At 46.7% G+C, this 23,432-nt stretch overlaps 1 protein-coding gene across 3 annotated transcripts in view; it reads right to left on the reverse strand.

Annotated features, from left to right (window-relative positions):
• LOC148477867 (uncharacterized) overlaps positions 1-23,432 on the reverse strand; it is a 110,538-nt gene that overhangs the window by 46,531 nt on the left and 40,575 nt on the right. For 2 of the 3 annotated variants that reach the window (XM_088456037.1, XM_088456036.1), the window contains exons 2-11: positions 21,176-21,322; positions 20,826-20,882; positions 19,529-19,587; positions 19,253-19,418; positions 16,623-16,729; positions 9,364-10,656; positions 7,389-7,533; positions 6,766-6,912; positions 4,623-4,847; positions 123-265 (exon numbers count right to left, since the gene is read on the reverse strand). In XM_088456037.1, coding sequence (XP_088312163.1) covers positions 123-265; positions 4,623-4,847; positions 6,766-6,912; positions 7,389-7,533; positions 9,364-10,656; positions 16,623-16,729; positions 19,253-19,418; positions 19,529-19,587; positions 20,826-20,882; positions 21,176-21,289 — 2,456 coding nt within the window. In that variant the 5' untranslated portion in view covers positions 21,290-21,322. Of the gene's footprint in view, positions 1-122; positions 266-4,622; positions 4,848-6,765; positions 6,913-7,388; positions 7,534-9,363; positions 10,657-16,622; positions 16,730-19,252; positions 19,419-19,528; positions 19,588-20,709; positions 20,789-20,825; positions 20,883-21,175; positions 21,323-23,432 lie in introns of those variants that run through there. The other variant, XM_088456038.1, reaches the window with a different exon arrangement.

Consider the following 23,432-nt stretch of genomic DNA (forward strand, 5'->3'; position numbering starts at 1 on the left):
TTGTAGAGCTCCAATCCAGCATTAGCTCAATGCACAAGCAACAGACACCAGGACTGTCTGACACAACACGTGACAACAGAAGCTCCGTCACAGGAAAGAGGTTAAAGGGGACTGTTCCTTACTGAATGTCGTTCAGCTTGTCCCTCAGGTCTTGGCACTCTCTTTCAGCAACTCCAAGCTGTACACTGAGCGTAGACGTCTCCCGACTCAGCACTACGGAATCCTGAGCCAGCCTGTCCTGCTCGTTCTCCAGGCGACCGCTCTCCTATCAGACAGGATAGATAGTACCGGAGATGAGACTAGACACAGCAATGGGAAGAGGGAAAGGCTCTTGGGGTTATTTACAAACCATCAATAATGAACATTGCTCCTTTCACCTCACTCCCCTATAGGGACGCGCAGTAAAAGGACTGATGTCGCTCACATAGCGGATAGCCCTGTACATTGTCTATGGTGGTATTATGAATACAAAGTCGGACGTTAGTAGAACATGTCAGAGGAAGGACATACAGTACAGGCAGGTTACGCCAAATCCAATAAACACCATATAATTGATATCAGAAAATGAACATAATTAAAACATAACTTTTAATCGGATCCTTCTTTAACCACTTAACTGACGTGGTCGTATGGGATGCGAATACAGCCCGCAGTGCTTCAGTTGACAAGGTGCGACCGCACCGCCCCCGTTCTGTTTTTGAAGAGGAAATTTGTTTTGTACATGTGCAGAACGGGTCTCCTCGGACTCCCCAGACACTCCTGCGGGCCCGGCAATATCTGACCAGTTTTAATGGAAAAATTGTCAGTTAAGTGGTTAAAATAAATTGGGAATTATTATGATGACTCTGATTATGAAAAAATAAGCACACTTAAATATGATATCCATCAATAAGCACACAAATATATTAGACATTCTGCTACTGTGCATGAAATAATTGCCAGCAATTCAGTATTAGAAACAAATAATAGAAAATAATAAATGACACATCCGCAGCAGGGGAAGTGTCAGAGAGACAGTACGTACGTTTCACCACAGTCGGGATTGTTAACCTGTCAGCGCTGCAGGGGGAGAGTGTTTGCGGCAGGCTCCTCTGAGACGGATTCTCTTCAAGTCAGGTATTTCTCTTTCAGGTGGGTCACGACTTACCCCGATGGCACATCTGACTACTGCAATGCTTTAAGTAACAGGGCCCGCCTAACACCATATACGGGCGCACTGTCCCCCACGACTCCCTTTTTGTTTCAAACGGTGCTGCCGTGTGTTCCTCTCTCATCCCAGGTCCACTCAATTTGAAGACCTGGGAAAGCAGAAGGAACCGGACCCTCACACCGTACCTAACCATTTATCTGTCCTTTTTGAACCTCTTTGGTTCTTGCTGCCAGCTCATTTATGAATAGCAGTGTTCATGTATTTTCCCCAATTGATTTTCCATGATGTATAAATAATAATCACAGGAGACAGGGGCTGCAACATTGTATACATGACTAGATGTGTCATTTATTTATTCTCTATTTGTTTCTAACACACGATACTGAATTGCTGGCATATATGGTTGAGAGAAAGACAGAGATAAAACAAACTATCTCTCATATAACAAAAGTATAATCGAGACTATATCTGTCCTGTATGTATATACTATATCTGCAACATTTATCAAAACCGTTTTTAGAAGCATTATAGTGTTTAAATTCTAATTTATGTGTATGTTGGTTGCATATACACTACATAAATGTATTAATGAAGAAAGGGAGTGAATGTACTAACTGCTAAACCTGCCTATTTTACCCATTAGGGGATATATGGTTAATGATTAAATATGATCACAAGGTAATTATTTCATACACAATTACAGAATGTCTAATATATTTATGTGTGCTTAGTGATGGATAGGAGGTGTGTGTGTGCTTAGCGATGGATAGGATATGTATGTGTGCTTAGTGATGGATATGATATGTATGTGCGCTTAGTGATGGATAGGATATGTATGTGTGCTTAGCGATGGATAGGATATGTATGTGTGATTAGTGATGGATAGGATATGTATGTGTGTGCTTAGTGATGGATAGGACATGTATGTGCGCTTAGTGATGGATAGGATGTGTATGTGGGCTTAGTGATGGATAGGATATGTATGTGTGCTTAGCGATGGATAGGATATGTATGTGTGATTAGTGATGGATATATGTATGTGTGCTTAGTGATGGATAGGATATGTATGTGTGCTTAGTGATGGATAGGATGTGTATGTGTGCTTAGTGATGGATAGGATATGTATGTGCGCTTAGTGATGGATAGGATATGTATGTGTGCTTAGTGATGGATAGGATATGTGTGTGTGCTTAGCGATGGATAGGATATGTATGTGTGCTTAGCGATGGATAGGATATGTATGTGTGCTTAGCGATGGATAGGATATGTATGTGTGCTTAGCGATGGATAGGATATGTATGTGTGCTTAGCGATGGATAGGATATGTATGTGTGCTTAGTGATGGATAGGATATGTATGTGCGCTTAGTGATGGATAGGATGTGTATGTGTGCTTAGTGATGGATAGGATGTGTATGTGTGCTTAGTGATGGATAGGATATGTATGTGTGATTAGTGATGGATATATGTATGTGTGCTTAGTGATGGATAGGATGTGTATGTGTGCTTAGTGATGGATAGGATATGTATGTGTGCTTAGTGATGGATAGGATATGTATGTGTGCTTAGTGATGGATAGGATATGTATGTGCGCTTAGTGATGGATAGGATATGTATGTGTGCTTAGTGATGGATAGGATATGTATGTGTGCTTAGTGATGGATAGGATATGTATGTGTGCTTAGTGATGGATAGGATATGTATGTGCGCTTAGTGATGGATAGGATATGTATGTGTGCTTAGTGATGGATAGGATATGTATGTGTGCTTAGTGATGGATAGGATATGTATGTGTGCTTAGTGATGGATAGGATATGTATGTGTGCTTAGTGATGGATAGGATGTGTATGTGTGCTTAGTGATGGATAGGATATGTATGTGTGCTTAGTGATGGATAGGATATGTATGTGTGCTTAGCGATGGATAGGATATGTATGTGTGATTAGTGATGGATATATGTATGTGTGCTTAGTGATGGATAGGATATGTATGTGTGCTTAGTGATGGATAGGATGTGTATGTGTGCTTAGTGATGGATAGGATATGTATGTGCGCTTAGTGATGGATAGGATATGTATGTGTGCTTAGTGATGGATAGGATATGTGTGTGTGCTTAGCGATGGATAGGATATGTATGTGTGCTTAGCGATGGATAGGATATGTATGTGTGCTTAGCGATGGATAGGATATGTATGTGTGCTTAGCGATGGATAGGATATGTATGTGTGCTTAGCGATGGATAGGATATGTATGTGTGCTTAGTGATGGATAGGATATGTATGTGCGCTTAGTGATGGATAGGATGTGTATGTGTGCTTAGTGATGGATAGGATGTGTATGTGTGCTTAGTGATGGATAGGATATGTATGTGTGATTAGTGATGGATATATGTATGTGTGCTTAGTGATGGATAGGATGTGTATGTGTGCTTAGTGATGGATAGGATATGTATGTGTGCTTAGTGATGGATAGGATATGTATGTGTGCTTAGTGATGGATAGGATATGTATGTGCGCTTAGTGATGGATAGGATATGTATGTGTGCTTAGTGATGGATAGGATATGTATGTGTGCTTAGTGATGGATAGGATATGTATGTGTGCTTAGTGATGGATAGGATATGTATGTGCGCTTAGTGATGGATAGGATATGTATGTGTGCTTAGTGATGGATAGGATATGTATGTGTGCTTAGTGATGGATAGGATATGTATGTGTGCTTAGTGATGGATAGGATATGTATGTGTGCTTAGTGATGGATAGGATGTGTATGTGTGCTTAGTGATGGATAGGATATGTATGTGTGCTTAGTGATGGATAGGATATGTATGTGTGCTTAGTGATGGATATGATATGTATGTGTGCTTAGTGATGGGTGACTCTATCATCTTTTCATAATCAGAGTCATAATAATTCCCAATTTATTTTAAAGAAGGATCCGATTAAAAGTTATGTTTTAATTATGTTTATTTTCTGATATCAGCTATATGGTATATATGATGTTTATTGATGGGTGACTCAGTCATATTTTCACATTCAGAGTCAAAATAATCCCCAATCTCTTTAAAGAGGGAACCAATTAAAAGTTATATATTGTAATTATGTATATTTCCTGATATCAATTAATTTATTATAAAAGAGCGCCCCACACAGGAATCATTTGCTGCACATTGAAGAGGTCAATGGAAGGTTTTTTTCGGAGTACTTGATATTCGATTCCAGGGAGCACCTCCAGCTATATACAAAATTTGGTAACTAATTATTAGAATGTACTAAATTGCTGGTCTATAAATTGAATTCATTTTTGTCCTGTGCAGGATATTATTTGTGTTTCTTGGAAAATAAAGACAGACCTGAAATGACTTTAATTCCTCACAAAGTCTACAAAACCTTCTGAGCATGTACAGAGCTGCAATCTCACACACACACACACTCACACACAGCAAGAAGGAACACGACTGTCTCTCCAGTCACCTGTCTCCTCAGCTCGACCTGCAGTCTGTCTCTATCTCCCCGGACGTATCTCAGCTCAGTTTCCACGCTCTCTCTTGCCGCCTCGCTATCTTGCAGTAAGCGTTGTCCCTTGGCGATCGCTGCTTTCTGCTCGGCCTCACACTGCTGCAGGTGCTGACGGGCTGTAATCAGCTGTCTCTCTAAGGCTCCATGAATCTCTCTAATAGACTCCACTTCTATTTCCTTCTGCAGCAACAGAGAGAAAAAAAAAAAAAGACTTTTAGAAAGATTTTATACTGTTCCCTGTAAGCGGCTGTACCCCCACCAACCACACATTATAATTATTATTACCAGTTATTTATATAGCACACACATATTCCGCAGCGCTTTACAGAGAATATTTGGCCATTCACATTAGTCCCTGTCCCAGTGGAGCTTACACTCTATGGCCCTCATTCAGAGCCGTACGCTCTGAGCAGAGCGCACGCTCTGAATGAGGGCCGGCCTCCATGAAAATGGAGCGTCCTCCTGGACGCTCGTATAGCTGTGGGTCACCACCCACAGGCTATACGAGCGTGCATTTTGATGGCCGCGATGGTCGTGACCATCGCGACCATCGAAACTGCGAGCCGGAGCCTGCGGTTGAGGTTTTCAACCGCAAGCTCCGGAGTGATTTTGGCTCAATCAGAGTGGGGCCGGCTTCTGACGGGAGGCGTTCCCATGGGAACGCCCCCCTCAGGGAGGCACGCCCCCGGCACGCCTACCAAAGGGGGCGTGCTGTCAATCAACATCGACAGCACGCCCCCTTTGATCAGACACAACGAGCGAAGGACTTTCCTTCGCTCGTCGCGTCTGGCGCATGCGCACGACGGAGCTCCCTCCGTCGTGCGCATGCTCAGTCCAGAACATCGACCCACTTGCGAGCGGACAGCCGCTCGCGAGTGGGTCTGAATCAGGCCCTATATTCCCTATCACATGCGCACATACATACACACATAGGGTTAATTTATGTTTGGAGCCAGTTAACCTACCAGTATATTTTTGGAGTGTGGGAGGAAACCGGAGTACCCGAAGGAAACCCACGCAAGCACAGGGAGAATATACAAACTCCATACAGGTAGGGCCGTGGTGGGAATCAAACCCACGACCTCAGTGCTGTGAGGCAGTAACGCTAACCATTACACCGTCTGTGCACATCCGGGTTACTAACACTTCTGCCTGTTGTAACACAGGACACCAGGATCTGGCACTAAAAGTTAGAATTTGATTGTACTGTACATCAAACAAATTATATTATTTCATTGCAATCTGGATGAATCTGTGTATAATGTGACCACATACTTCTCTACAACTTAATGGTCGGCCTTGTTGACGTCCCCAGGCTAAACTTGGGTATTACCCACCCTACTTTTTAAATGTTTAGACAGGGGCTTGCATTCTACAAAAGTGGTCTAGTCTGGTCAAATAGGACTGACTGAATCTGTATGCATGTGGCCAGCAATAGGTTACTCATTTATGTGGTTTGTACTTATATTGCTGGCACCAAGTGCAATCGATGTGTAATTGATGTGTCCACATACACTGTGGTTTCAGTCGCGCCAAACAGCCACTCTGGGAAGCCAGGGTCCCGTGCAACTTGACCTCGCCGCGCGACTTTTTCCCCCCCATAATGTGCGCCTGGAAGCGACAAAACTACTCTGCTAGAATACACTGATCAATGTGATGTGTGACATATGCTCAGCTGTGTGCGATTGAGTCGGAATCTGTAAATGAAAAGCAGTGATACAGCAGCTTTATCTTCCACCAAGTTCCGTTGTGCTACATCAGATCTATATAAACTTCTGAGACGAGATCTTTGCAAGTACTGTAATTTTTAAATTAGGAGAACTTGTGCTAAGCTGGCCCTATAACAAACTGTAACAGATATATTATAAACCATATGCAGAGAATGTTAGATGGATGCTATAGCTGGAAATAGTTATTATTGATGAACGCCCCTTAAAAAGCTGTACTACCATTTAGGGAGGGGGGGGAGCAGTGCATAATAGCTATACCCTCTCCCAGGAGCAAGGGGGCTGTTCCGGGACGCAATTTTCCTCCAGGTTCCCTGGTCAGTCTCTCATTTATTTACATGCTAAATGTTAGAGGACTGGTCTGCCCTCACCTGCTGCAACAGACTATTCAGTTCTACTTTATCCAGAGACAAGGCCCTGTTCAAGTTCCCCATCTTGGCCGCCGCATCTTGCAGATCATCTACATCTGCCCTGTGCCGGCTCCGCTCTAACCGCAGCTCCGCGATCTGCTTCTCTGCCTGTAAGGACATCACTAGTTTTAATTGTAAAAAAAAAAAAAAAAACATTTTCCAGTAATTTTCTAGTGATTACAACAGTTTAGAATGATCCCCACAGGGGTTTAGTATAAAAGATAGACATGAATTTTAGATATACAATGTCTAGATCGACAGGAGAAAAAGTTTGACACAGATGAATGTCGACAGGTTCAAAAGGTGGTCAAAAAATGGTTGATATAGAAAAAGTCAATGTGGGTGAAGATCGACAGGTACAAAAGGTCGACACAAAGATGGTCGTTGGTTTTATGGTTAGGCAATTACCGAAGGGTTAGACACTAGAAGGGCCAGTTATGGTTAGGCACCAAGGGGAGGGTCTATTTTTTGTCCCTGTCGGTCTATTGCTTGTCTAACATCTGCTGTCTATCTAAACATTGTCAACCTTTTTACGGTCTACTATCTACTGAGTGGAACCCCCTTCCCCCTCCCACAGAGGATACCTTGTATAAAGCACTTTGCAAACCAGAGTTTTCATCCCGAGATAAGTCGGCCTCCAGACGCGAGCTCAGCAACTCCTCCCTTAGTAGCGTTATATCATGGAGCAGGACAGATCGCTCGGCTTCGACAGTATTAAGCGATCGCTGGCTGGGGACAAAAAAAAGTGAAAGAAAATAGATGTGAAGACTGTGAAAAGGTATAAATATGAGCAATGACAATTACATTCAGATTCAATTATCTGAGGTTCCATGCGATGTTCAGGTTAATACGTCACCAGTATGGGGAGTAAGCAAGAGCGAGCGAGGTTTTCCTACCCGAATGTCCTGCGCAGCGCTAGGGCACAATGTTCCGACTTTGCTGCCAACAGTCAGAAGTCTGCGCTAAGCTGTATTCTTAGGGCTGCACAAGGAACCTCTCCAGCAACTTAATCCTTCTCATCATAAGCTGCCCACATCTGACCCTGTCTGCAGCTGCCTACAACTCCGACTGACATTTCAATGTAGACAGAACCAGGGCTGTGCTCGTAAAACTGTGATAACTAATATGGGGAGAAGATCTCTGTCACGTTATAATCTCTGATAACATAGCACAACGGACAAAGGTTCTGGATACAGGAATTCCCAGATCACATAAGTTATCATCCGAACGTTCACCAATGCTGCATTCAGCTACCAGGTCCTGCACTCTGGGCCTGATTCAGACCCGGTCGCAAGCGCTGTGCGCTCGCAACCGGGTCGATGGTGGGCCAGTGCACATGCGCACGACGGAGCCAGCTCCGTCGTGCGCATGCGCGAGACCCGGCTAGCGATGGGCAATCCGTCGCTGCGGGTCTCGCACCAATGGGGGCGAGCTGTCGATGTTGAGTGACAGCTCGCCCCCTTTGGTGGGTGGGCCAGGGGAGCGGCTGCCCAAACGAAGGCGTTCCCATGTGAACGCCTACCGTTTGGGGACGGCCCCACTGACATCACGAGTGATATCAGTGGATAGATTTCGGCTCTGTTAAGAGCTGAAATCTCTCTGGGGCTTGCGGCCACGAGACCCTACAAGGGTCTCGTCGCAAGCCCGATGGTCGCGATGGTCTTGACCTTCGCAACCATCATGGCCGCTCGCTATAGCTGTGGGTGGTCACCCACAGCTATGCGAGCGGCCAGGAGGCCGTTAAAAAAACAAAACAAAAGCCCGGCCCTGATTCAGAGCGAGTGCTCTGTCAGAGCGTCCGGCTCTGAATCGGGGCCTCTGTCCTATGTGGTGTCCTTACAGGGATCGGGGTGGGAACATACACTCTTCTCTATTTCCTAACCATTAGGCAGACAGGTCCTATTTCCCACAGCATCCAATGTATTACCAACTAATATTTTCTAACTTATTCAGGCCTATTTAACTAAATAAGACCCAGTTCCTCATTGTGATAGAGACACAGATAATGATAAGCAGCATCATGAATGATGCCTATTGGGTTATGCAACGGTCGCAAGATGGCTACTCTCTAAGTAGTAATTGCAACCAAACATTTACGCAACAAATAGCTCCTCCCTGCGCGCCAGGTCCTGAGCCCCTCGGCCACGCCGTCTTTCTTGCTCAAAATGTGCTTCTTATTCTCATAAATAAAACAACTGGAAGCGACAAAACGACTCCGCTAGATTACACCGATCAGTGGGATGTGCGACATTTGTACATCTGTGTGCGACAGTCTAAATCTGTGTAAGAAGGGCTATGATGCCGCAGCTTTTTCTCCAGCACTGTGAGTGGCGTTCCCAGCGTCCTGGACGCAAATAAGATGAATAAAAAATCTACGGTACGTTGCACCTCCCGGAGTGGCTAAGTTGCACCAGCGCTCTGGCGTATAGATGCTTGGTTTATGAGGACGCATCTGTACTTCACATGCCCATTATATCATTTAGATGTGGGAAGGATGAATGGTCTAGCCAAGGATTAAAATGGAAACAAATGAAAATAATAGTAAACCATTGTACTCACTGGCTGTCTCGCAGTTCATGCTCCATTTTATGAAATCGAGACTCTCCCTCCTTTTCGGAAGTCTTCAGATGCGCCCTTAGAGTCTCCACCTCCAGAAAACTCCCTTTCAGCTGTGAGCTCACCGTACACACTTCCTGTCCTAGCTCCTCAATGTGACGTCTACGGGATTCTATTTCCTGTTCTGATGACGCTACTTTCAACTTCAGTGAGGTTACTTCCTGCTGGGATGCCTCCAATTGCGATGTCAATGAACTCACTTCCTGCCCTAATGCTTCTACCAGAGAGGTCATGGACTTCACTTCTAGCTTTGATAACTCAAGTTGTGACTTCATTAGGCATTCATCTTTGTTAACGGTGACTATTTGTAACTGTGACGTGTCTTCTTCTAAAATCTCCTTCTGTGAAAGCTCCTTCAAATTTGATTCCAGCCCTGATGTCTTCACTTGGACCCTCATCAATCCTGCTTCCTGTCCAGATATCTCCAGTTCAGACCGCATGAAGCCTGCTTCCTGTTCAGATATCTCTAGCTGAGACCTCACCAAGCCTGCTTCCTGTCCCGGTTTGTCCAGGTGGGACCTCATCCAGCCTGCTTCCTGTTCTGCCGACTGAGGCTGTAATCTCATCCCGCTTGCTTCCTGTTCTGCCGACTGAAGCTGTAATCTCATCCCGCTTGCTTCCTGTTCTGCCGACTGAAGCTGTGACCTCATTTCACTTGCTTCCTGTTCTGCCGACTGAAGCTGTGACCTCATCACGCTTGCTCCCTGTTCTGCCGACTGAAGCTGTGACCTAATCCCGCTTGCTTCCTCTTCTGCTGACAGAAGCTGTGACCTCATCCCGCTTGCTTCCTGTTCTGCCGACTGAAGCTGTGACCTCATCACGCTTGATTGCTGTTCGGTCGATAGAAGCTGTGACCTCATCACGCTTGCTTCCTGTTCTGCGGTCTCTAGTTGTGACTTGAGTGCCCTAAGCTCCAATTCTAACATCTGTACATGAGAACTTTTAGATTCTACCTCCTGTCGCAGTGCCTCAACTTGTGATCTCATTGATTCTTCTGTGTGCCTCAACGTCTCAAGCAATGGGTCTACTTCCTTCATTTCCGGCTCCATCTTTGCCCTGTCCTCCTGGCCAGTCACGTCCATTGACTCTAGACCATGATCCCAAGTAACGATCAGATAGTTTGGGGGCTTTGTAACTCTCTCTGGACCCTGCAGCCTCCATGAGATGAGAGAGGAACATGAGGTTTGAAGAAGGCGGATGCATCTTGTCCAATCAGCCCGAACCGCAGATAAATCCCTGACAGAGTAAAGAAAAACACAATTGTACGGTAATCTTGCCCCAGCTAATAATGTATAATAATAGTAATGTATTTTCACTTTAAAATGTAAAACAAATAAGTAATTCAGACTCTAAGACCAAGCCTTATGGACACTGCACTTTTTCCATTGTACGCATGTATTTTGGATAAACTGTTGTAGGACAGACCTGCTTAACTTGGCAATAGGTAGTTATAGAAGACAAATATACATAATTAAACATGTAAACTATAAGGATATGAGAAGTCATGAGTTTAATGACTATAAAGCACAAGGCTGCAAGCCAAGCAGCATGCAGTCACCATCTCTGCAATCAAGATGTCGACAATCATAGGGCTCAATCCAATTAACTCGCGCCCGCACTCTGGGCCTGATTCAGACCCGCCTGCAAGCGCTATGCGCTCGCAAGTGGGTCGATGGCCGGGCAATGCGCACGAATCACTCGCTCCGGGGCTCGCAACAAAACGGGGCGGCTGTCGATGTTGATCGACAGCTTGCCCCGTTTTGTAGGCTGGGAGGGGGGGTGGCTGGCCAAACTGAGGCGTTCCTGCTGTTTGAGGGCGGCCCTACTCGTGATGTCAGTAGTTGAGCTTCCTGCTCTATTAGAGCAGGAAGCTCACTGAGGCTTGCGGGAACGAGACAAGGGTCTCGTCGTAAGCCCGATGGTCGCGACCATCACCTGGCCGCTCGCAAAAGCTGTGGGTGGTGACCCACAGCTTAGCGAGCGGCCAGGAGGCCGGCTCCAATAAAAAAAAAAAAAAAAAAACACCCTGATTCAGAGCGAGCGCTCTGAAAGAGTGTCCGGCTCTGAATTAGGGCCTCTGTCCTATAATGCCCCAGATTTTGGCTTTTTTGTACACAGCTCTAAGTCCACGAATCCGGCGATACCAAATGTGCGGCAAATAGCCACACTTACTCGCGGAGCCGAGAACATCAAACCCAATTGGATTGAGCCCATAATGTCGACATTCTGCAGGGACCGGATGGTATTACGGCTACAGCATATGAAGGTAAGGGTTAGGCTGTGGGAAGGGAGGACTAGGGTTAGGTTGTGGGAGGGGAGGGTTAGGCTGTGGGAAGGGAGGACTAGGGTTAGGCTGTGGGAAGGGAGGACTAGGGTTAGGCTGTGGGAAGGGAGGACTAGGGTTAGGATGTGGGAGGGGAGGGAATTAGGCTGTGGGAGGGGAGGGTTAGGCTGTGGGAGGGGAGGGTTAGGGTTAGGCTGTGGGAAGGGAGGACTAGGGTTAGGCTGTGGGAAGGGAGGACTAGGGTTAGGCTGTGGGAAGGGAGGGTTAGGCTGTGGGAGGGGAGGGTTAGGCTGTGGGAGGGGAGGGTTAGGGTTAGGCTGTGGGAAGGGAGGACTAGGGTTAGGCTGTGGGAGGGGAGGACTAGGGTTAGGCTGTGGGAGGGGAGGGTTAGGCTGTGGGAGGGGAGAACTAGGATTAGGCTGTGGGAGGGGAGAACTAGGATTAGGGTTAGGCTGTGGGAGGGGAGGACTACAGTTAGGCTATGGGAGGGGAGGACTAGGGTTAGGCTGTGAGAGGGGAGGATTAGAGTTAGGCTGTGGGAGAGGAGGATTAGGGTTACGCATAATGGATATGGTTAGGGCTAGGGAATACAGGGAGGGTTAGGCTGTTGGAGAGGAGGTTTAGGGTTAGACAGTATGGAGAGAGTTAGGCTGTGGGTTGGGAGGATTAGGCCTTACAAAGAGGGTTAGGGCTAGGCTGTGGGAGAGGAAGATTAGGGTTAGGCAGTATGGAAAGGGTTAGGCAGTACAAAGGAGGTTAGAGTTAGGTTGTGGAAGGGTTAGTGTTTGGCAGTACAGGGAGGGTTAGGCTGTTGGAGGGGAGGGTTAGGGTTAAACTGTGGAAGGGGAGGATTAGCATTAGGCAGTACGGGGAGGGTTAGGCAGTACGAAGGAGGTTAGAGTTAGGCTGTGGGAGGGTTATGGTTAGGCAATACGGGGAGGGTTAGGCTGTGGGAGAGGAGGATTAGGATTAGGCATTATGGAGAGGGTTAGGGCTAGGCAGTACAGGTAGGGTTAGGCTGTGGGAGAGGAGTATTAGGGATAGACCTTACAGAGAGGGTTAGGGCTAAAAGAAACAAAATTAATGGAGTGAAAACCACTCCATTAAGGGTGCGCGTTTAAGTAGATGAATCAGGACACAGGTATACATCAAAATATTAATTTTATTCCACACTAAAAAAGGATATCTAAACCCTCATTAAAATGTGTGCATATAAATACATCCAATAAAAGAAAAAACTCTCCTCCTCTTAAATACAATACTTGAAGACAGGAATCAATGTATAAATAAAGTCCTGCCCCAATTAATAGCATTTGATTAGTGGAAAACAGGATGGAATAAACCACTAATCAAATGCTATTAATTGGGGCAGGACTTTATTTATACATTGATTCCTGTCTTCAAGTATTGTATTTAAGAGGAGGAGAGTTTTTTCTTTTATTGGATGTATTTATATGCACACATTTTAATGAGGGTTTAGATATCCTTTTTTAGTGTGGAATAAAATTAATATTTTGATGTATACCTGTGTCCTGATTCATCTACTTAAATGCGCACCCTTAATGGAGTGGTTTTCACTCCATTAATTTTGTTCCTTTTGTTTAATATTTGGGGTTACTACAGAAGTACCCATGGGGAGCAGCGTTTTTCTTACTAATCTATGTGATTAATATTGCACTTTGTTTAAGGAGCGCCTGGTAATTGAGTTATTTTGATAATTCAATATTTGTTGTAATAGGGTTAGGGCTAGGTTGTGGGAGAGAAGGATTAGGGTTAGAGAGTAAGGAGAGAGTTAGGCTGTGGGTGGGGAGGATTAGGGTTAAGCCTTACAGAGAGGGTTAGGGCTAAGTTGTGGGAGAGAAGGATTAGGGTTAGACAGTAAGGAGAGAGTTAAGGTGCCTACACACTTACCGATTTTTTACACGATCTGGCCGATTCCTACACATGGGAACGAAAGATTGTGTAAAATACGTCCTAATCGTGAGTCTCCACTCACGATGACGATGCAGATGTGCGTCCCCGCTGGTCGTACATCGCATCTTCAGATCTGCCGTGCTGTAGGGCAGATCTGACAATCTCGGTCACATTGCACTGGAAAAAGAAGGATGCACGATAGATCGCTTGTCACATTGGACACATTTTTACACCAAATCGTGTGCAGGACTGCCAGGGAGCTGCCGGGGAGTTTCAAGGGAAATCGTACACGATGTCAGATCGTGAGCAAATCGGTAAGTGTGTAGGCACCTTTAGGCTATGGGTGGGGAGGATTAGGGTTAGGCCTTACAGAGAGGGTTAGGGCTAGGCTGTGGGAGAGGAGGATTAGGGTTAGGCAGTATGGAGAGGGTTAGGCAGTACGGGGAGGGTAAGGCTGTGGAAGAAGAGGATTAGCGTTAGACAGTATGGGGAGGGTTAGGCTGTTGGAGGAGAAGGTTTGGGTTAGGATGTGGAAGGGGAGGATTAGCATTAGGCAGTACGGGGAGGGTTAGGCTGTTGGAGGGGAAGGTTTGGATTAGGATGTGGAAGGGGAGGATTAGCATTAGGCAGTACGGGGAGGGTTAGGCTGTTGGAGGGGAAGGTTTGGGTTAGGATGTGGAAGGGGAGGATTAGCATTAGGCAGTACGGGGTGGGTTAGGCTGTTGGAGGGGAAGGTTTGGGTTAGGATGTGGAAGGGGAGGATTAGCATTAGGCAGTACGGGGAGGGTTACGGTTAAGCTGTGGAAGGGGAGGATTCGTGTTAGGCAGTACGGGGAGGGTTAGGCTGTCGGGGAGAAGGGGTTAGGCAGTACGGGGAGGGTTAGGCTGTGAGAGGGGAGGATTAGCGTTAGGCAGTACAGGGAGGGTTAGGCTGTTGGAGAGGAGAGTTAGGCTGTGGGATGGGAGGCATAGCGTCAAGCAGTACGGGGTGGTTTGTGCGGGCTAAAGTTAGGCAGTACGGGGAGGGTTAGGCTGTGGAGGGAGGAGGGTTAGGTACTAGGGGGAGAAAGACATCACTGGAGCAGTCGAAAAAGGTAAGGCACCGCTGGACCACCAGGAACTGTCTACATGAAGAATGTCGATATTACGAATGTCGACAAAAATATTGCACACCCAACTAAGCACCACTAACTCTGAGGTGACTTCAGAGTAGGAGCGCTTTATAGATTAATATTATAGTAGTTATTGAATAAAATAAATGAAAACATTAAAATTACCATTGTATTAAATTATGTTTTGTTATAATCTCTCTCTTTAAATATGCATTTTCTTTTTTTTTTTTCTTATTGAGAGCTGCCACACAGCCGTGCTTCCTTAGCAGGTTCCGTGACCGACTGCTGCATGGGGAAGGGTCAACACGTGCCCACTTGTGGATGCTATGTAATGGGGAAGGGCCAACGTGTGCCCACTTGTGGATGCGGTGTAGTGTGGAAGGGCCAATGCGTGCCCACTTGTGATGCTGTGTAATGGGGAAGGACCAACGCGTGCCCACTAGGCGATGCTGTGTAATGGGGAAGGGCCAATGCGTGCCCACTTGTGGATGCTGTGCAGTGGGGAAGGGCCAATGCGTGCCCACTTGTGGATGCTGTGCAGTGGGGAAGGGCCAACGCGTGCCCACTTGTGGATGCTGTGTAGTGGGGAAGGGCCAACGCGTGCCCACTTCTGGATGCTGTGTAGTGGGGAAGGGCCAATGCGTGCCCACTTGTGGATGCTGTGTAGTGGGGAAGGGCCAATGTGTGCCCACTTCTAGATGCTGTGTAGTGGGGAAGGGCCAGCGCGTGCCCACTTCTGGATGCTATGAAGTGGGGAAGGGCCAACGCGTGCCCACTTCTGGATGCTATGAAGTGGGGAAGGGCCAACGCGTGCCCACTTCTGGATGCTGTGTAGTACATGGCAGGGGCTGTGTGGCAGCTCTTTATTGACAGCTGCCACACAGCCGTGCTTCCTTAGCAGGTTCCGTGACCGATTGCTGCATGGGGAAGGGTCAACACGTGCCCACTTGTGGATGCTATGTAATGGGGAAGGGCCAATGTGTGCCCACTTGTGGATGCGGTGTAGTGGGGAAGGGCCAATGCGTGCCCACTTGTGATGCTGTGTAATGGGGAAGGACCAACGTGTGCCCACTAGGCGATGCTGTGTAATGGGGAAGGACCAATGTGTGCCCACTTGTGGATGCTGTGCAGTGGGGAAGGGCCAATGCGTGCCCACTTGTGGATGCTGTGCAGTGGGGAAGGGCCAATGCGTACCCACTTCTGGATGCTGTGTAGTGGGGAAGGGCCAATGCGTGCCCACTTCTGGATGCTGTGTAGTGGGGAATAGCCAGCGCGTGCCCACTTCTGGATGCTGTGTAGTGGGGAAGGGCCAATGCGTGCCCACTTCTGGATGCTGTGTAGTGGGGAAGGGCCAGCGCGTGCCCACTTCTGGATGCTGTGTAGTGGGGAAGGGCCAATGCGTGCCCACTTCTGGATGCTGTGTAGTGGGGAAGGGCCAGCGCGTGCCCACTTCTGGATGCTGTGTAGTACATGGCAGGGGAACATGTCAGAAGAGAGGAAGGAACCAGAGAAGCTCTAAGTATTGATAGCATATGTATATTGTATAAACAAGCGTGTGGTACGTTATTATTTGGCATGGATGATGCAAGACCTAAAATGGCCGCCTTAAGGAAAGGGATTGTCTGTGCTGATTACCGAGGTCAGGGAGTAACATCACCTTTCACAATGGTTTATATAAGTATTTACATAGCTCATGAATTATAAGCAGAAAATCCATATCAGTCATACGTACGCGCAGGAGGAGGCAGAATAATGCAAATACTTTACCACTGATACTAGTTTAGCTGATAACCAGTCTTATATACGTGTAACAATCCTATCAGATCAACTCTTCAGTACTGAACAGATCCTATAGAAAGGCCACGATTCGCTCTCTGTAGTTCCCTCTTTACCTCTCTGTGGCGGTCTTCAGCTCCTGAAAATGGCGGTGAAACGTTACCACCTCTGTCCACAGACGCAGGAGACGAGTCTGCTCGCCCTGTATGCGGCTGTTGTACAGCTGTATTGGAGAGGAAACAACGTACGGTCACAGCATGATCACCCCATAAACGCAGAGAGAGCACACTCATCTTTACAATAGCATTAACGTTAAGTAATTAATAGTTTGAGATTTATCTGTGGCGCCATTAAAAATCCATCTACGTTTCATCTTGTAATCCAATAAGTGGAGTTTACCTGCAACAATCCAGGACAAAGCAGCACATTCACAATGAGGTGAGCGGGGCCCCTGGCGCAGTGACGCAGCTCGTGGTTTTTCTTTTAAGGACATTTTGGACAGCATTCTCAGTTGGACGCTAGAGGTACCGTGTATCTGAATCATTGTAGGTACTCTGTGTCTGGATGTACACAGCCATAATTATTACCAGTATTATGTAGCGTCTACAAATATTATGTTCAGTACAGATGTGTTTTTCTGGCTGTCTATTGAAGGAATGCAGACCTAGGGCATGATTCAGACCTGCTCGCTAGGATGCGGCCGTTCGCACAGACCGATAGTCGCCCGCCTGCGTATAATTCGCAGTGCGCATGGGTGAACTGCTCGCAGTGCTTGCGGGTGGGTAGAGTCTACCACAAGCGCCTCGATCCCTTCCGATGGTCCTCGATGTACCAATGTTTACACACACCTCCTGGAGATGACGTGCGCTAGTGGGCGTCTCTAGATACGCTAATGGACGTATATATACACAAAGTGATCGCTCGCCATAGTGAGCGTGCTTATTCCTTTTGGAGCGAGCACCTGTCTTGACGTCACAACTGAATTTGCATACGCGGGGAGCGAGCGGCCGCATCTAGCGATCGGGTCTGAATCAGGCCCATAATGTGGACATTCTGCACGAACTACCAGCGGTGGGTTATGGTTAGGCTGCGGCAGATGAGGTTACGGTCAGGTACTAGGGGAGGGTTAGGGGTTAGTATTAAGCAAGGTATTTTGAACGATTGAACAATATCGTTATCGTTCAGTATATCGGCCAGTGTGTATGCCATCAACAAGCAGCGATGCGTGCATCCGCTGGTCGTTGACGACATCTGTCATCGGCCGTCCTTACAGGGCAACCTGATGATTTAGTCAGGTTCTGCAAGTACGAGAATGAGGGAGGGGGGGGGCGGCGCCGTCACTGAACGATATCATTCATGATATCGTTCAGTGTGTGTGCTCAATGTCAATGATGCCATTGAGCACACCACTGCCGGGGACACACTGGGCCTGATTTAGACCTGGACGCTACGAAGCGTTTGCTCGTAGCTGCCAATGGTTTGCACGTGCGCAAACCACTGTGAGATATTGGGAAGTGTTCGCTCACCCAGCATAGACAGCCCAGCTGAATGGGTGACAGGAGAAGCCGTTTATGGGTGGTAACAGGGGAAGGCCACTAGAAACGGGGGAGTGGAGGTGCGAACGCAGGCGTGTCTGAGCGTCTTAACGCTATTACAGAGGCGTGCATAATTAGCAGGCAGCGTCATAGTACACGTCACCTGGCTGCACTTCACTTTTTTATTTTCATTCTTTATATGCAGTTGTGGCTGCTCTTAACAATCTCTTTACACTGCACTTTTCTTACTATGGTGGTGCCCTGGGGCGGCTTAGCTGGGCTAGTTTGGGGGTGTCCTGCGCTCTGGATTTGAACCCTAGTATGTTAGGGACCTACCCTACAGAGGTTACCTGGATATGGTGGGTAGGCCCATAACCTTGGCCATGATTATGCTAAAAACCTCTATAGATTGCAAAATGTTATTGCATTTATACATCATCAGTAATTTGGAGTTGTGCACCTGAGATTTGTCTGTTTCTGTGCCAGGATCTCATCAGTGCAAGCTATATACCAATTATTTCTGCAGGCTAGGGCTTGAGGAGAACATCACAGAGGCCAATCATCCATATATTGCACTAAAGACAACCTGTTAAAGGCTGGTTCACTTTTGGACAAGGCCCTAATAAAAACTTGCCCCATCTGCATAGCAATAGGAGACCCATCTGGGTTACCCGAAGCCGGACAGCACAGTGCTTGCTCCACAATCCGTTCAGTCCTCTTATATAGTGCTCTATGGGGCTGTATAATGCAGTGGCGGGATGGCCCCTGTAACACTTCTCTCCTGTACACTACCGCTGGCCGCTATACAGCAGCGCAGCGACACAGCAGGCAGGGAGAGAGCTGCTCACCGGCTGCAACCTCCCCGGGCCCTCCCCAGCCTATGACACAGCAGATGTGCTGAGCTGGGGAGGGAGGCTGTGCTACTATAATGCAGCCAGGAGAGAAGTGATACAGTGGGGGGGCCGCACTAAAACCTGCCCATAAGCCCCTGGTATTAAGTAGACTGAACAGATAAAGTCATGAGTCACCGTCAGCTGCAGAACTACCCGGCTCCCAGATACAGATAAATGGATAGCCAGCAGGGAACACTATTTGCAAGACAGGAGAGAGAGGTTTCACTAAGGGGCAACCGCTTTAAATTAGTATCAAACTATTAATGCCTCCCCCTCCATTACTGGGCAGTCTTCATCATATTACGCTACGCCACTTACGCCTCTCTCAGACTCCCAATCGATCTCCTTTCTCTTTAGTTCCTGTAGGGCGCTAGACCAGTCTGCTGTCAGTTTGTGGATATCTTCCCCCAGAATGGTATTGGCTTCCTGTGCGCGTTCCAAGTCTTCCCTGAGCAACGAGTTCACTGCAGCCAGACTCTCAGACCTGCACAAGAGGACGCTCTCTTATTATCAACATACCCGTCCCATCATCAGTCTGATCAGTCCCTTATTATACTACGTCAGACACCGTATATTACATTTCCCTTAACTCACCTCTGCTGCTCCTCTTCCAACCTCTGCAGAGTGTTCTCCAACTCCGATTCTCCGCGGCTCTGTGGCAGAAATACGAGACCTCACTATGTAGATATCTGCTGTGTATGTATCAGAAACTATGGGCCTGATTCAGACCCGCTCGCAAATAGCAGCCGCTCGCTGTCAAAAAGGGTCCGGATATTTAAATTAAGCGCTCACACTGCGTCTCGTAAGGACGCACTCTATGTCTTAGCGAGCCTTGGCAATAAGCGCTCGCTAGTGTATAAAGATGCCCCCTTGCCACTCGCAACACACGTCATCTCCGGTATTTGAAGGATTAATCGGTAACATTCAGAGCCATCGGAGCTGCTCACTGCACTTGAGGTAGACCGTACCCTCCCGCAAGCACTGCGAGCAGTTCAGGGTAATAAACAACCAAGTGACGTGTTCAATGACGCTACTTTGCTAATTATGCACACCCATTAAACTCCATTCTGACGGACAGACACGCCTGCGTTAGCAGCACCACTCCCCCATTCACAAGCACCTTCCTCTGTTACCACCCACAAATGGCGCTGTCACTCATTCAACTGGGCAGTCTTTTCAGGGCGAGCTAGCAAAATCCGATTGCTCGTACTAGTTTGCGCATGCGCACTGCGACTTGTACACATGCGCAGACGGGCGACCATCGCTCAGAACGAGTGAGCGCAACGTAGCGTCCGGGTCTGAATCATGCCCTACGTCAGGAATAATCACACCGACATGAAGCAGAGCGGTCATCGGGTCCACTAGTGCACACACATTTCTGCTCGCTACAAGGCAGAAATAAATAATGCTCGAGAACCATGTGACTGGTCCACTACAAGTCAATGTGGTTACTCCATACTGGCTCTCCTGGACATCAAAAGCTCATCCAGAATCATCAACCACCCTGCTGCAATGATATCCGTCCAATGATTTGTGATGGAACCGCAATCTGGTTTACATCCTCACCCAACCCGTTGTCTACTAACTCTCCATTATCACACAGATTATTAGATAGACCACGAACTACCTGTGTAACCTGATGCTGAGCCCCTAGCATCTCATCTCATTCTAATAATGCTATGGATACACAAACATTTATCCAAGACCAACATCCACATCACTGTGTCTTTTCCTGTCTCCTGGAAATCCTTGACTGCCAGCCCCATGCTCCTCACCCACATTCCCTGTCTCCCCCACAATGTCCGTCACTCATGAGCTGCTATTCTAGACGTCTAAAGCTTTCCAGGAATCACGTCTTTGTGACTGTCCACCTCCGTCCATTGGTCAGTACCAGGTTCCATTGCTGAGTCTGCTGCAGCTCCTGATAACGGTTTCTGTACTGTACAACCTGAGAGGGGGGAAACAAACACAGAAATACTTAGAACCAAAGTACACGACAACCCTGGATTTACTCATATTACTAAAGCGGAACGGCCAATCACAGGTGGACAATTTGTTGGTTGGACCAATAATCAGCCTATCAATGCCCTAGGAACCACACAATGAGTATTATCTTTTATTGATAAGGCAGCATCAGAGGTCCACAGCACTGTACATAGGGGATAGAGCATACAATAGGTGTAACCGTTGTGTCACACTGTTATGTCACTATACAGTGCGAGTATGTTCCAGGCATGTCACCTTGGCCTGCAGCTTCTCCACCAGCACCGCCTGCCGCTTCTGAGCTTCTAAAGAGTTCTGCAACTCCCTCTGCAGAGCCAGCCAATCCCGGGCAAGCTCCACCCCCTGCGTCATTGCTACGCGAGCATGGTCTGCATCCGCCTAAACCTGGGCAGAGATACATACAGTACTTATTAGCAACACCAATGTACCCAACCATTGCATTTTATAAACTCAGCACAAGAACAGTACTGACTAAAGCAGAGTAGGAGTCACACACACTTCAACGCCAGATATGACAGATAATATATTTTTTTATTTTATTTTTTTTTTCAATTTCACATTATCCTTGTAATGTCAATATAATGATGGAGGTAGCGCCGATGGAATGTTCTGTGTACAATCTCCTCTCTCTCTCCTGTATAACACTGTGTATAATCTCCTCTCTCTCTCCTGTGTAACACTGTGTATAATCTCCTCTCTCTCTATCCTGTATAACACTGTGTATAATCTCCTCTCTCTCTCCTGTGTAACACTGTGTATAATCTCCTCTCTCTCTCTCCTGTATAACACTGTGTATAATCTCCTCTCTCTCTCCAGTGTAACACTGTGTATAATCTCCTCTTTCTCTCTCCTGTATAACACTGTGTATAATCTCCTCTCTCTCCTGTATAACACTGTGTATAATCTCCTCTCTCTCTCCAGTGTAACACTGTGTATAATCTCCTCTCTCTCTCTCCTGTATAACACTGTGTATAATCTCCTCTCTCTCCTGTATAACACTGTGTACAATCTCCTCTCTCTCTCCTGTGTAACACTGTGTACAATCTCCTCTCTCTCTCTCTCCAGTATAACACTGTGTATAATCTCCTCTCTCTCTCCTGTGTAACACTGTGTATAATCTCCTCTCTCTCCTGTGTAACACTGTGTACAATCTCCTCTCTCTCTCCAGTATAACACTGTGTATAATCTCCTCTCTCTCTCCTGTGTAACACTGTGTATAATCTCCTCTCTCTCTCCTGTATAACACTGTGTATAATCTCCTCTCTCTCTCCTGTATAACACTGTGTACAATCTCCTCTCTCTCCTGTATAACACTGTGTATAATCTCCTCTCTCTCTCCTGTATAACACTGTGTACAATCTCCTCTCTCTCCTGTATAACACTGTGTATAATCTCCTCTCTCTCTCCTGTGTAACACTGTGTATAATCTCCTCTCTCTCTCTCTCCTGTATAACACTGTGTATAATCTCCTCTCTCTCTCCAGTGTAACACTGTGTACAATCTCCTCTCTCTCTCCAGTGTAACACTGTGTATAATCTCCTCTTTCTCTCTCCTGTATAACACTGTGTACAATCTCCTCTCTCTCTCCAGTGTAACACTGTGTATAATCTCCTCTCTCTCCTGTATAACACTGTGTATAATCTCCTCTCTCTCTCCAGTGTAACACTGTGTATAATCTCCTCTCTCTCTCTCCTGTATAACACTGTGTATAATCTCCTCTCTCTCCTGTATAACACTGTGTACAATCTCCTCTCTCTCTCCAGTGTAACACTGTGTAAAATCTCCTCTCTCTCTCCAGTGTAACACTGTGTAAAATCTCCTCTCTCTCTCCTGTGTAACACTGTGTACAATCTCCTCCCTCTCCTGTATAACACTGTGTACAATCTCCTCTCTCTCTCTCCAGTATAACACTGTGCATAATCTCCTCTCTCTCTCCAGTGTAACACTGTGTACAATCTCCTCCCTCTCCTGTATAACACTGTGTACAATCTCCTCTCTCTCTCCAGTGTAACACTGTGTACAATCTCCTCTCTCTCCTGTGTAACACTGTGTACAATCTCCTCTCTCTCTCCAGTGTAACACTGTGTACAATCTCCTCTCTCCTGTGTAACACTGTGTACAATCTCCTCTCTCTCTACTGTAGAACACTGTGTACAATCTCCTCTCTCTCTCCAGTGTAACACTGTGTACAATCTCCTCTCTCTCTCCTGTATAACACTGTGTACAATCTCCTCTCTCTCTCTCCTGTGTAACACTGTGTACAATCTCCTCTCTCTCTCCTGTGTAACACTGTGTACAATCTCCTCTCTCTCTCCAGTATAACACTGTGTACAATCTCCTCCCTCTCCTGTATAACACTGTGTACAATCTCCTCTCTCCCTCCAGTGTAACACTGTGTACAATCTCCTCTCTCTCCAGTGTAACACTGTGTATAATCTCCTCTCTCTCTCTCCTGTGTAACACTGTGTACAATCTCCTCTCTCTCTCCTGTGTA

This window comes from Taudactylus pleione, unplaced genomic scaffold (assembly GCF_031769625.1).
Source record: "Taudactylus pleione unplaced genomic scaffold, aTauple2 ptg000685l, whole genome shotgun sequence".
In the NCBI taxonomy this organism is placed as follows: Eukaryota; Metazoa; Chordata; class Amphibia; order Anura; family Myobatrachidae; genus Taudactylus; species Taudactylus pleione.